The sequence below is a fragment of the Narcine bancroftii genome, chromosome 9 (assembly GCF_036971445.1).
Source record: "Narcine bancroftii isolate sNarBan1 chromosome 9, sNarBan1.hap1, whole genome shotgun sequence".
Classification (NCBI taxonomy): Eukaryota; Metazoa; Chordata; class Chondrichthyes; order Torpediniformes; family Narcinidae; genus Narcine; species Narcine bancroftii.
Genome location: NC_091477.1, coordinates 22501183 through 22515355, shown reverse-complemented (window position 1 = coordinate 22515355; position 14173 = coordinate 22501183). Strand labels below are relative to the sequence as shown.

Genomic DNA, 14173 nt, shown 5'->3' with positions numbered 1-14173 from the left:
TAAAGGTATGACCACATGGGATTGTATTACAGACCATCCAATAGTCAGTGAGAATTGGAGGAGTAAATCTGCCGAGATATAGCAGACAGCTGCAGGAAACAAAGTTGTGACTTTAACTTTCCACATATTGACTGGGGTTCCATATTGTAAAAGGGCTGGAATGGGTTAGAGTTTGTCACATGTGTTCAGGAAAGTTTTCTAAATGAATATGCAGAGGTACAAACTGGAGAAAGTGTAATACTGGATCTCCTATTAAGGAACGAGACAGAACAGATGGCAGGTGTGTAGGAGACACTTTGGGTCAAGTGATCTTGATGCCCCTTAGTTTTAAGTTAATAATAGATAAGGATAGGACCGGTCCTTGGGTTGAGATTCTCAATCAGAGAAAGGCTAATTTTGAGGAAATGAGAAAGCGTGGGTTGGGGTAGGTTGTTTTCTGGCAAGGATATGTTTGGTAAGTGGGAGACCTTCAAAGGTGAAATTTGTGAGTACAGCTTGTGCTTTCCTATCAGGATTACAGACAAATCTAACAGCCATGGGGAACTTTGACTTTTGAGGGATATTAGAAATTTGTTAAAGAAGAAGAGAGGTGTATAGTAGGTAGAGGCAACAATTAGCAAATTGAGGAGTATAAAAATGCAAAGAAAACCCTCAAAGAAATCAGGAAGGCTAAAAGAAGACATGAGGTTGCTTTGGCAGACAATGTGAAAGAGAAAATCCTAAGGGGTTCTACAGGTATATTAAGAGCAAAAGGATAGAAAGGGACAAAATTGGTCTTCTTGAAGAACACAGGGTGGTTGGCTCCTTATGAAGGCAAAAGAGATGGCGAGGTCTGAAATAAGATTTTTTGCATCTGTATTTACTCAGGAAACTGGCACAGAGTGTAGGGAAAGTGAAGCAAACAGTGAGGTCATGGAACCTATACAGACTAAAGAGAAGGAGGTGCTTGCTGTCTTAAGGCAAATAAAAGTGGATAAATCCCCAGGGCTTGACAAGGTATTTCCTCGGATCTTCAAGGGGGCTAGAATAGAAATATTTGAGGCCCTGACATGTATTTAATGCCTTTAGTCACTAGTGAGATGCCGGAGAATTGGAGAGTAGCTCATGTTGTTTCATTGTTTTAAAATAGGCTCTAAAAATAATTTGGGAAATTATAGGCTAGTAAACCTGACTTCAGTAGTGGGTAAATTACTGGAAGGTGTTCTAACAGATTGGATATACAAGTTTTGGATTGACAAGGACTGATTAAGGGTCATCAACATGGCTTTATGCGTGGTAGGTTGTGTTTAATTTTGGAGTTTTTCGAGGAGGTTACCAGAAACATTGATGAAGGAAAGGCCATTGACAAATTCAACATGGGTGGATAGTCATGGGATGGTTCAGTTGCTCACTATTCGTGAGGGTGGTAAATGGGATTAGAGCATTGGTTTTACAGAAGGAGCTAGAGAATAGTCGTGGATGATTGTCTCTCTGACTGGAAGCCTGAGTCTAGTGGTGTGCCTCAAGGATTGGTACTAAGTCTTCTGTTGTTTGTCATCTGTATCAATGATCTAAATGATAATTGGTAAATTGGATCAGTGAGTTTGCAGATAACACAAAGATTGGAGGTGTAGGGCAGCCATTCTCAACCTTTTTTTTGGCTATGGCCACATTAGGACTCTGCTCAAAAGTTTATGGGCTCCTTTCCCTGTGAAGTAGTTGCATTTAGTTAGTTTGTTCTGTAACTCTTTTACTGACTACATAAAAATTTTTGAGTTCAGTGCCTAGTGGCCCCCCTTAAAGGTTCTGTGGCCCCCCCCTTAAAGGTTCTGTGGCCCCCCCCTTAAAGGTTCTGTGGCCCCCCCCACCCTTAAAGGTTCTGTGGCCCCCCCCTTAAAGGTTCTGTGGCCCCCCCCTTAAAGGTTCTGTGGCCCCCCCCCTTAAAGGTTCTGTGGCCCCCCCTTAAAGGTTCTGTGGCCCCCCCTTAAAGGTTCTGTGGCCCCCGCCTTAAAGGTTCTGTGGCTCCCCCTTAAAGGTTCTGTGGCTCCCCCTAAAATTTTCTGTGTTTTCCCCCCCAATGTTCTGTGTCCCCCCCAATGTTCTGTGTCCCCCCCAATGTTCTGTGTCCCCCCAATGTTCTGTGTCCCCCCCAATGTTCTGTGTCCCCCCCAATGTTCTGTGTCCCCCCCAATGTTCTGTGTCCCCCCCCCAATGTTCTGTGTCCCCCCCCAATGTTCTGTGTCCCCCCCCCCAATGTTCTGTGTCCCCCCCCCAATGTTCTGTGTCCCCCCCCCCAATGTTCTGTGTCCCCCCCCCAATGTTCTGTGTACCCCTCCCTTAAATGTTCTGTGCCCCCCCCCCCCCCACAGGAAGGCCCCTGTTGAGAATGGCTGAGGGAGGGAGGCTTTCAAAGCTTGTAGATGGATCTGGACCATGTGGAAAACTGGACTCCAAAATGGCAGATGGAATTTAATGCAGATAAATGTGAGGTGTTGCACTTTGGAAGGACAAACCAAGGGTAGGACATGCACTGTAATCAGAAGGGCACTGAGAAGTGCACTTGGACAGGGGGGATCTAGGAATACGGGATATATAATTCCCTGAAAGTGACATCACAGGTAGGCAAGGTTGTAAAGAGATTTTGGCACATTGGCCTTCATACATCAGAACATTGAGATTTTATGGTGAAGTTGTATAGGACATTTGGTGAGCACAAATTTGGAGTATGGTGTACTGTTTTGGTCACCTAACTACAGGAAGGATATGAATAAGATTGATAGAGTGCAGAGGAAATTTATAAAGATGTTGCTAGGACTTGAACTGAGTTACAGGGAAAGGTTTTACAGGTTAAGACTTTATTCCCTGGAGCACAGAATAATGAGGTGAGGAGTTTAATAGGTATGTATAAAATTATGATGGGTTTCAGATAGAGTAAATGCAAGCAGGCTTCTTCCATTGAGGTTGGGTCAGATAAAAACTAGAGGACATGAGTTAAGTTTAAAAATAATTTAGACATGCAGCACGGTAACAGGCTATTTAGGCCCACGACACTTGCTACCAATTAACCTACAACCCGTACAACTGAAGTTTAGAACCTAGCCCCTGAGGGAGACACATGCAGAGACTGGAGAACGTACAAACCCCTTATAGACAGAGTGGGAACCCCCGTCGTGATCACCTTTACAGTGCTAGTTGCGCCAACCACAATGCCAATCCCGCCCCCCCCCCCCCCCCCCCCCCCCATTTGAAGGGAATATTAGGAGAACTTCTTCAAGCAGAGAGTGGTGGGCATGTGGAATGAGCTGCCAACTGAATTGGTAAATTCTGGGCTCAATTTTGATATATAAGAAAAAAATTGGATATACGTGGACAGGAGAGGTATTGAAGGATGTGGTCTGGGTGCAGATCATTGGGACTAGCAAAAAAATAATTCAGCACTGACTAGATGAAGGACCAAAGGGTTCTAAGTAAATTATGAAGTGAGGAACCAATGGATTCTAAGCAAATTTTGCTTCGCCTGGGCCAACTGTTCTTTAAGTAATGGATATACTGAATCCTGCCAGTGTGCAGAGTGGGATATTCTAAAACTAATTCAACAGGCACATCCCTGGGAATAATTAGTTGTACTACTGACTCAATATAGAATAATGGATTTTGAGTACTTATTCACAATTTAGTAAATCCTTTTATCTGCAATGTGTCAAAATCGAAAAAAACTTGAAGGAGTCTAACATAATTGCACTGATTACCTGAACAAATATTTAGGATCTTTGTGAAGTGGCAAGATCACATTGATTATCCATCCATAATAACTGAAATAATGCAGATGTGCCTTGTGCCTCGAAGAGGTGTTAGATATTTCCCTTGTGTTGAAAGGCAGTAAAGAGAATGGAAAGAAGCAGGAACAGTTCTGAAGTCAAGTATTCAGCCATGATCATATTGAATGGTGGTGCAGGCTCGAAGGGCCGAAAAGCTGACAGTTGCATCTATTTTCAATGGTTTTATGAATGTCAGTTATTGTGAGGCTAACCTTGTATCTGAAATCCCTTCATCCCTGGAACCATTCCATTAAATCTTTTCTGAAGTCCCTGACAGACATGCACATAATTTCTAAAGTATGGTGACCAGCATTAGATGCAGTACTTCATTTGTGACTGACTGCATTTTGTGAATGTTTCAGCATTTGTTCTCTACTCCTCTATGAAGCCCAGGATTCCGTGTGCACCTTCAACTAAACTGTTCTATCCTGAATGGAGCACAGTTTCAGATGAGTGGCAATGATGTATCTTACTGGGGACATGAACCTAGCAGCTGGTGGAGTCAATGTGAGAGTTTAGAAAATTAAACATTAGGAATAATAGTCGGAGAATTCCTTATTAATGACCCACTGGCCAGTTACAGATCAGATGACATTGCTGCCCTCAAGGCCATTGTTGCAGTCATCTTGTTGAAATGGAGCAGTGCTTTGTTTAGATTGTACATGGTGAAGTCACAGAGCATTGAAAAAATTATGAATACTAGTCCATGTGAGTTATTTCACAACATGAAATAGTAATTTGTTCCATTGAATCCATGTTGAATTCTTCACGAGCAACCCAGGCATTCCAATTTCCCCTGCTGCCCATAGGCTGTACAAACCTGTCTGAATCTCTTTTGACAGCCTCAAAAATAGAAATTCTTCAAATCATGATCTACCTTTTGCTCATCACTTTTTTAAAATCAATATTCCTGGTTCATTGATAGATACAGCAGTGTCATGCACCATTTGTCGGTAGGCATTGACCATGAATAATTGGAGAAATTATGAATGGGTCTGAGTATTGTACCTACTCTGCTCTAAATATGAAGCATCTGAAGATGGTTGGTTGACAGCATTCTGCCAAGAAATTTTATTTACAATTGATGGAATGAACAATTGTAACCTTTTGTGTTATGTGGCTCCAGCAGTTGAATGTTGTTTTCATCTTGACCCCCAACTGGCTTGCGTTGCCAATGCATGTTGGTGACATAGTTAGCTTCCTTCATAGTCAGAGGTTGTTTTTACTTCACTTCTTTTGTTTGCTTCTGTTATGATACTATTTCATTTTAAGCTGTAATGAGACTTGGGACTGGATAGTTTTGGCCAAACTTGGAAGATGCATCATCTAGTAAATGGACTAACGTGTTGGTGTCATTTGATGGCAATATTGATTACTTTTAACACAAGGAGTTGTTTGGAGAAAGCTGATTGGGCATTTAAAGTTTGAGTTAACTTAATTCCACTTTTGCAGTTCTATCTTAGTTGGGTAGTTTTCACGGCCATTGCAGTTCCTGAACTGCAGCAACTTGGCTAAATGGCCAGAGGCCATTTAATAAAATTAGAGAGAATCTTGTAAATGTGAGATCATCCACTTTGGTGGGAAAATAGAAGAGCAGATTATTATTTAAATGGTGAAAAACTGCAGCATACTGTCGTGCAGAAGGACTTGGGAGTGCTTGTGCATGAATGTACATTTTGAGTACAATTTTGTGATTTTAGTTAAAGAAAGATTTTAGTAAACATAATTTCAAGCTTTTTATCTTGGTCCATAAAGATGCAAATAAGAGGGGATACACAATTCTTAGTCACATTTTTCCTGCCAGTGATTTCCTGAGCTAAATAACACTCATTAGAGGGTGCTGACACAACTGTCTCAGGGTAAGAAACCTCCTCCATCTTGAATCAACACAATCTAAGGCAACTAGAAAATGCCACCACAGTAAAATCTCCCCACCTTCCCATCTCACCAATGCTTTTATGTAAAAGATAAAATGTGGTCCCTGCATTGATTTACCCTAGTATGATGTTAGTACAGCCATTATTATATGAATTGTGTAGGAATGGATTTTGGTCACATTTGTATCTAAGAAATTTGAGTAAAGTAATGCAGTTAATGATATAGTTGAGAGCCTCTCCAATCTGGTGATCCTTTTAATTTGGAGTTTTTCAATGTGGAAGTTTGTAGTGCATTTTCAAAAACTGTTCACTTGTATCTTAGCATATACTTCTTGTTATAGTGAAATTGAAAAGAATGACCTTTTTATTTTTGTCCCAGGTAAACAAATTTTAAGTTGTATTGTACATTTATTTTGACATCTAAAAGTTTATTTTAATTGTGTACATAAATCATTTGACTTTGCCCCAATAGAATGTGATAATGCTATGTCATGAGTGAAAACAGAGCATTTTTCTGTATCAGAACTCCTCTGTTGAAAGCAGGATAGCTTCTTTGGATCCCATGCCAAACTTTATTGGAAACAAAATAGCAAAAAGTAATTGTATTCCTCCTTCTGTCAATATTCCTTTATCTAGTCTTCCATGAAGGTGTCTGTTCTCTGCCACAACAGCAGAAGAGATGTCTGCTCCGTATTAAATGGAGCAAAATCATAAGAACATAAGAAATAGGAGCAGGAGTAGGCCATTTGGCCCCTCGAGCCTGCTCTGCCATTCACTAAGATCATGGCTGATCTGATCATTGACTCAACTCCACCTACCTGCCTTTTCCACATATCCCTTAGTTCCTTTCTTATGTAAAATCTATCTAACTGAACCTTAAATATGTTTAATGAAGTAGCCTCAACCGCTTCCCTGGGTTGAGATTTCAACAGATTTATTACTCTTTGGGGAAAACATTTTTTTCTTCATCTCCATCTTAAATCTACTCCCCTGAATCTCGAGGCTGTGTCCCCTAGTTCTGGTCTCACCTACCAGTGAAAATAATTTTCCTGCCTCCATCTTTCATAATTTTGCATGTTTCTATAAGATCTCGTCATTCTTTGGAATTCGAGTGAGTATTATCCCAGATGATTTAGTCTCTCCTCTTGGGTCAATCCCCTCATCTCCAGGATCAACCTGGTGAACCTCCTCTGGACTCCCTCCATGGCTAGTGTATCCTTCCTCAGGTATGGAGACCAGAAGTGCACACAGTACTCCAGGTGCGGCCTCTGAACGGCAACATTTCATTTGCCTTCTTAATAACCTGCTGTACCTGCAACCCAACGTTTTGCGATTCATGCACAAATACTCCCAAGTTCTTTTGCACTCCAGCATTCTACAGTTTTTCACCATTTAAATAATCTAGTCTACTATTTTTCCAACCAAAGTGGATGACCTTGCATTTACTAAACATGGTATTCTAACTGCTAGACCTTTGCCCACTCACCTAACTTAACTATATCCTTTTGCAGCCTTTCCACATTCTCTACAATTTGCTTTTCCACTCAATTTAGTATCATCCACAAACTTGGCCACACGTCTCTCTGATCCCTCTTCCAAATCATCAGTGTAAATGGTGAACAGCTGCGGGCCCAGCACTGCCCCCTGTGGCCCCCCACTTACCACTGTCTGCCAATCAGAAAAACACCTATTATCCCGCCTCTCTGCCTTCTATCTGCTAACCAATCCTCAATCCATGCCAATATACTTCCCCCCCACCCCCCAACTGCATTCATCTGTATCTTATTGATAAGTCTCTTGTGCTCACCTTATCAAATGCCTTCTGGAAATCCACATATACGACATCAACCTGTTTCCTCTCTATCTACTGCACCCATTGTATCCTCAAAGAACTCCAGCAAGTTTGTCAAACAAGACCTGCCCTTTCTGATCCATGCTGCATCTGCCTGATGGAACCCCTTCGTTGTAAATGTCTCACTATTTCATCCTTAATGACAGCTTCAAGCATTTTCCCGACTACAGATGTGAAGCTAACTGGCCAATAGTTACCCATCTTCTGCCTACATCCCTTTTTAAAAAGTGGCGTGACATTTACTGTCTTCCAATCTGCCGGGACCTGCCCAGAGTCTGGGGAATTTTGGTAAATGACTACCAATTCATTGACTATAACTCCTGCCATTTCCCTCAGTACCCTGGGATGGATCCCATCAAGACCAGGGGATTTGTCTGCTTTCAGGCCCATTAGTTTGCTTATCACTATCTCTTGTAACAATTACTTTATCGAGGCCCTCATCTCCCTTCACATCCCTATCACCACTCTTTGACATGCTGGATATGTCTTCCACTGTGAAGACTGATACAAAATATTTGTTTAAAGCCTCATTACTCAATATCAATTTCCCGTTCAATCTTCCAAGGGACCTATGTTGACTCTAGCCACCCTCTTCTGTTTTATATTTTTATAAAAGTTTTTGTTATGTTATTATATTTTGTGCTAATTTATCTTCATAATCCTTTCTTTATTTCCCATTTAGTTCTCCTTTGTTGCCTTTGAAAGTTTTTCCAATCCTTTAGTTTCCCACTACTCTTGGCTACTTTGTACACGAGCTTTTAATTTTATACTTTCCTTTATTTCCTTAGTTAACCAAGGCTGACTCTTCCCTCTCTTACTGCCCTTATTTTTAATGGGAATATATTTTTGTGGAGGACTGTGAAAAATCTCTTTGAAAGTCTTCCACTGTTCCTCAACTGTTCTGCCAACTAGCCTGTGCTCCCAGTTCATGCTGACCAATTCTTCCCTCCTTCTGTTGTAGTCTCCCCTGTTCAAGCATAATACACTAGTTTTAGATCTAACCATTGAACCCTTCATCTGTATGAGAAATTCAATGAAACTATGATCACTGTTTCCAAGAGGGCCCCTAACTAGTAGATTGTAAATTTTACCTATCTCATTGCACAATATGAGGTCTAAAATAGCATTCTCCCTTGTTGGTTCCTTAACCTGCTGCTCAAGAAAACTATTATAGATACATTCTATGAAATCATCCTCCAGACTCCCTTGACCAACTTGATTTTCCCAATCTACATGGAAGTTAAAAGTCCCTCTGACAACTGCTGTTCTGTTCTTACATGCCTCAGTTATCTCTCAGTTAATTGTCTATGCCACTGTGCTATTGTTATTTGGTGGATGATAGACAACTTCCACCAGTGATTTTCCCCCCCCCCCCCCCTTTACTATTCTTAATCTCTACTTAGATGGACTCAACATTTTGTTCCTTGGATCTTGTATCATCTCTCACTGATCTCATCCTTAATTAAGAGCATCACCCCACCATCTTTACCATCACCAACCTGTCTATCTTTTTGTATGTCCTGATACCCTTGAAAGTTTAATTTCCAATCATGCCCACCTTGCAACCATATTTATGTGATGGCCATGCCTGGGTACTGATCTGTGCCTCAAGTTCCCTAACCTTGTTTCTAATACTATGGCATTCAGATAAAGTGCCCCTATGCCCATTGTCCTTTTAGAATCTAGAGACCTCTGAATCCTTTGCATTTGACCTTTCTGCCCTCTATTTTCCTTTCCTAACTGGTCTCTGTACCACCTTCCTCATTCTTTGTAGGTTCCCATCCTCCTACCCCATTAACTTAAATCTTCTCCAACAGCACTAGCAAGCAATCGCTCGGAAATTGATCCCAGCCCTGCTCAGACGTAGACCGTCAGGTTTGTACTGGTCCCATCTTCCAGAGAACCTGTTCCAATACCTCAAGAAAATGAAACCCCTCCCTTCTGCACCACTGTTCAAGCTACTTATTCAAACTATCCTACTATTTAATCTGTGTAATTTTTAAAATAATTTTCTCCTCATCCTTGAATTTAAAACCCAGTTTATAGCATCACATACCTGTCCATAGGGACATTATTTCCATTTCCTTGACCTCCATTACTTTTGTCCATTTGTGAAAATTGTGACATAGTACTGATACATAGAGTTTTGTGTCGTGAGCATTGAAAACTAGTTCACAATTGCCCCAACCTTGACTCCAGAGATATTAAAGCTAAGTGATATGAGTATGCTCAGTTCATCGGGATCGATTTGGATACTGTTCCCACTTGTTTTGTGCTTTTACATAACTCATTCCGTTTCTGTGAAAAGACACCGTAAAATAAGAAAATTGTTTTTTTTCTCTACTATGAAAGACATTTTGAAATCACTTGCATTTGTGTTGGTTTGACTGCCTACATTTTTTGCACTGTTTTGTTTTTGAAGGTAGATCATTTTGTAATCTTCTGTTCATATTTAGATGTTTTAACGTACGTGGAAGCATCTGATTAGTCAGAAATGCTGTTACTATTCACAACACAAAATGTGGCTACTGGGCAAATAATCTGGGAAAACAGACACATAATTTGAAAAGACCTGAAGATTGTATCAGGAGGTAAGCACTCCATATGATTCCTTTTTTAAAAAAAATTATTAATTACAATTCTTGCTGTATGGCATTGCGAGATGATTCTTCTGGTCCACGTTGGTCTCCAGAAAATTATGTAACAATGTTAACATTTATTACCTCCAGCCATGATTATCTTTGATTGCTGTTCTCTTCATCACTTTGTGGCATTCAGGGAACATTTTTTTTGGTAATCTGTTGAACCTTGACCCACATTTCAGAAGTTGGGATGAGAGTTTCCACAGTGCAAAGCTCTTTCTCTATACTTTTCCTCAACCCATGACTGAGATTTGAGATGAGGTAGGTTGCAAATGGAATTTCATATGTATGACTTCTATGTTCTTTTTGTCCAGGATAGCTGTACCACTGAACTTCAACTTTTTAAAAGAATAAACTGCAAGCTTGCAGGATTTCAGGCAAGAGATGTTTGCTTGATAACAGAGATTCCAAAATGAAGTGTAACATAGTCTCCAATGTTTATCTTTAAGATTTCATTGAACTGTAAATTTTATTGCTTGGTCATCTTTATCCATAAGACCAATAGTGTATATTTGCTTCTAAAAAATTACAAACTGGGCAACAGTAATTTAATATTTTTTAAAAAAATTAAAATAATTCATTGTATCATTATACATCTGGAGTGAACACATTGCAGATTTCCTTTGGTAAATGTTGCTTTACGAACTTGCACTATGGATTATTGTGGATTGGTAGAAGGAAATAGAAAAAAAAGTATTCTCTAGATTGGAATGGTAAATACCTACTAAGGATACAATGAGTGAAAGAAGCAATTAAATCTTTGTAGCATCTCAGAGCTGGGTGGATCTATGAAGGAGCATGTAGTTTGAAAGAAGATATTTGGGGAAGCAACATGGACCGGGTGCTGGTCAGTGGGACTAGGAGGGTGGGGATTTGCTATGGCATGGACTAGTAGGGCCGAACTGGCCTGTTCTGTGCTGTAAGTGGTTATATGGTTATATATCATCCTCTCAATTCCTCTATTGGATTTTTCAGGCAATAGCAGTTGTCAGTTATTTTACTCTATGGTGCCTGAGGGAAAATTGGGGACTCCTTAGTAGGAAAAGTTTCTGAAGTTGAGGACTAGAATTGTTTAGCACAGTTGAATTGATATTAGTTCCTAGCTGTAATTACAATACAGGTAACATATCTAGATTATTACAGTCACCCAGAATTATTTACCGTGGTTAAGAAAGATTATTGCATAGTTATAATTAATGACACAAAGAATCAGATCTCCTATCTTAATATTAGCATGGATGTTTAAACAATGCATTTTGTACATCCTGGCAGTTTACACGCAAATGCAGAAAATGTGTTTTCATGGTCGCTACTGTGTCACGATTGATGGTGGATAATGGGAATAGAACTTAATACCAACAAAAAAGACACAATTTGAAATTCAAGAATGGGTAATGGTAGAGGATCATGGACATGGGATTTTGTGTAAACTACAAGATTAGTGCAGGAGTCATTTACGGATTCAAACGATCCATCTCCACATGTTTAGAGCATTTCTGTGAAATGTACTGACCTTGCAGAACTACTGATTACGCAGTCTGGATCTTTCTGTCAAAATACCACAAGTGCAATAGAAGCAGCCTGTGACAATTGAGCAACAACATTGCATGTTTGTGAAAGTTTCATCATAGTTTTTGAAGAAGACACTTGGGGACATCAGCCAAGTTTGGTGAAGATCTACTTTGTGGCCAACTGTAATTGTGGATTACATTGATTATGGATGCAGCATTATTCCCATCATCAGGAGATGGTGAGCATCCAGTGAGAAAATTTGGCTGTGATTGCTGTTCAAGAAGTACTGACAACTTATTTTGATGCAGTTAATTATTCATTGGGGATCCAGAGGCTCCATGCAATTTGATCATCTCTGTGGTTGGCCTCTGGTGTCAACATAAGTCGAGAAACTCAAGAAGGAAATGGTTCTGAATCAAGTAAGTTAGAAAAAAAAAATAAAGCACCAAAAAGCTGGAATTGAATAATCCACCAACTGTTGTAGAATCAATTGTTGAGGAGCCACATGATTAGGCCTTCAATTTTAGCAAGAGTTTCTGAACCCAATTCATGCAAACCTTTGCTCTCCATTCAAGGAGAGGGCAATATCAGTACAAAATGGAGGAAAGAAATGTAAAACAATAGTAAAGAAGATACCATCTTCAAATTAGGATCATTAACCCTTCTTGAATGTCGCCAATTAAACCTTCATATGATTTATTTTTGAAAACTAATCTGTGAAAAAAGTCATCACTGAATCGGTCACCTATTTCTAAAGATTTGTAGAGGAGGTCATTTTCCAGATAACATTCCATCCAGGTGTGGGACTTGATAATGCTCACCTTGTGTCACTAGACAGCCAAAAGAGATATGTAATATCAACCAAGTGTCATCAATAGTTGCAGTTTCAATTAACGTACACTTTTTAGACTGTTTGGCACAGGATCAATGTGATCGAACAATCATATTCTCTTATGTGCTCATTCTTCGGTGGGTGGGGGGGCACATGAGGTTAAGAATGATTTGTTTCCACTCCAGTTCTTAGGGAATGAAGAGTCCTGTGCATTTTAGCTGACTCTGCCACAGGTACGGCAAGTGGGCTCTAACAGGGATGGATGTGTGGATTGTTTGAATGATTATCTAGTCCTCTTGTTTAGACTTGGCCTCCACGTGCTCCTGTCAGACATTGCTCAGTGCCATTTTTTCCAAGGATGTTCTGAGGATATCCTTGAAGCATCTCTCTCCTGTGAATCACTGGCTCAGAATGGAATGGAAGCTGGTGCCAAGTATGCCTATTTGCGTTGGTTGAGTATGATCAGAACTTTGATGCACTGCACATTGGAATTGGAGGATTTTGCAGAAGTGAATTGAGGTACTACTTTTAAAGGTCTGCAAAGTGCATTGGAGGTTATGGGATGCCCTGGTGCTTGGAAGATCATGGAAGACCCCAAGGATGCGTGCTTAGCTCACTGCTCGACTTGTTTTACATCCATGACTGTGTGGCCAGGTACAATTCCAATGCAATCTGCAAGTTTGCTGATGACACCACAGTTGACAGCAGAATCATAAACTGCCTTGAGGAAGTGTGCAGGAGGGAGATAGATAGCTTGTTGAATGGTGTAAAGACATCAACCTTGCACTCAACATCATCAAAACTAAGGAGATGATTGTGGAAGTTGGGAACATAACCCAGTCCTTGTCAAGGGCTCAGTAGAAGAGCAGGTCAAGAACTTCAAATTCCTGGGTGTTAGCATCTCTGAGGATCTGTCCTGCAGCCTCCATGTTGATGCAATCACAAAAAAGGCTCACCAGTGGCTAGACTCTGAGGTGTTTGAGGAGATTCTGTATGTCACCGAAGACTCTCATAAACTTCTACAGGTGTATCATGGAGAGGATTCTGGCTGGCTGCATCACTGTCTGGTATGGAGGTGTCAACTCTCAGGACAAGAATAAACTCCAGAGGGTTGTTAACTCGGCCTGTGACATCACAGGCACCAGACTTCACTCCATCAAGGACATCTACATGAGGCAGTGTCTTAAAAAAGCAGCCTCTAACCTCAAAGACCCCCACCATCCAGGCCACACCCTCTTCACTTTCCTACCATAAGGAAAAAGGTACAGGACTCAATGACACAAGGACAGCTTCTTCCCCGCTGCCATAGATTCCTGAATAATCAATGAACCAAAGACACTGCCTTACTTTTCGTGGACTTTTCTTTTATATGGTAATATCGTAAGATGGTTTATACTGTGAATGTTTACATTCTGATGCTGCTGCAAACATCGAATTTCAGGGCTTGTTCATGACAATAAATCCTGATTGAGTTTGTTGCAAGGTTTGAGGTGTTGGACTTTGAACTTTCAGGCATTTGAAGACAATGCTGGTATATTGGAATTGGTGGTTATCCTTACTGACAGATGGATTTTGGGACCGTGGATTGTCAGGATCTTAATTGTCTGTGAGTGGTGTATGGCAACATCAAATTGGCATTCTGGATGCTTCAATTGAGGGGT

The 14173-nt window shown here is 40.5% G+C and overlaps 2 protein-coding genes across 16 annotated transcripts in view; one reads left to right on the top strand and one right to left on the bottom strand.

Moving 5' to 3' along the window:
* LOC138743526 (protein transport protein Sec24A-like) overlaps positions 1-5004 on the bottom strand; it is a 48270-nt gene extending 43266 nt beyond the window's left edge. The window contains exon 1 of the mRNA XM_069899019.1: positions 4902-5004. Within this exon, the coding sequence (XP_069755120.1) occupies positions 4902-5004 (103 nt within the window). The remainder of the gene's footprint in view (positions 1-4901) is intronic.
* A 4980-nt stretch (positions 5005-9984) lies between these two features.
* Positions 9985-14173, top strand: part of LOC138743288 (protein Jade-1-like) — a 199850-nt gene continuing 195661 nt past the window's right edge. For all 15 annotated transcript variants that reach the window (XM_069898402.1, XM_069898377.1, XM_069898381.1 and 12 more), the window contains exon 1: positions 9985-10117. The gene's annotated coding sequence lies outside the window, so the exon portion shown is untranslated. The remainder of the gene's footprint in view (positions 10118-14173) is intronic.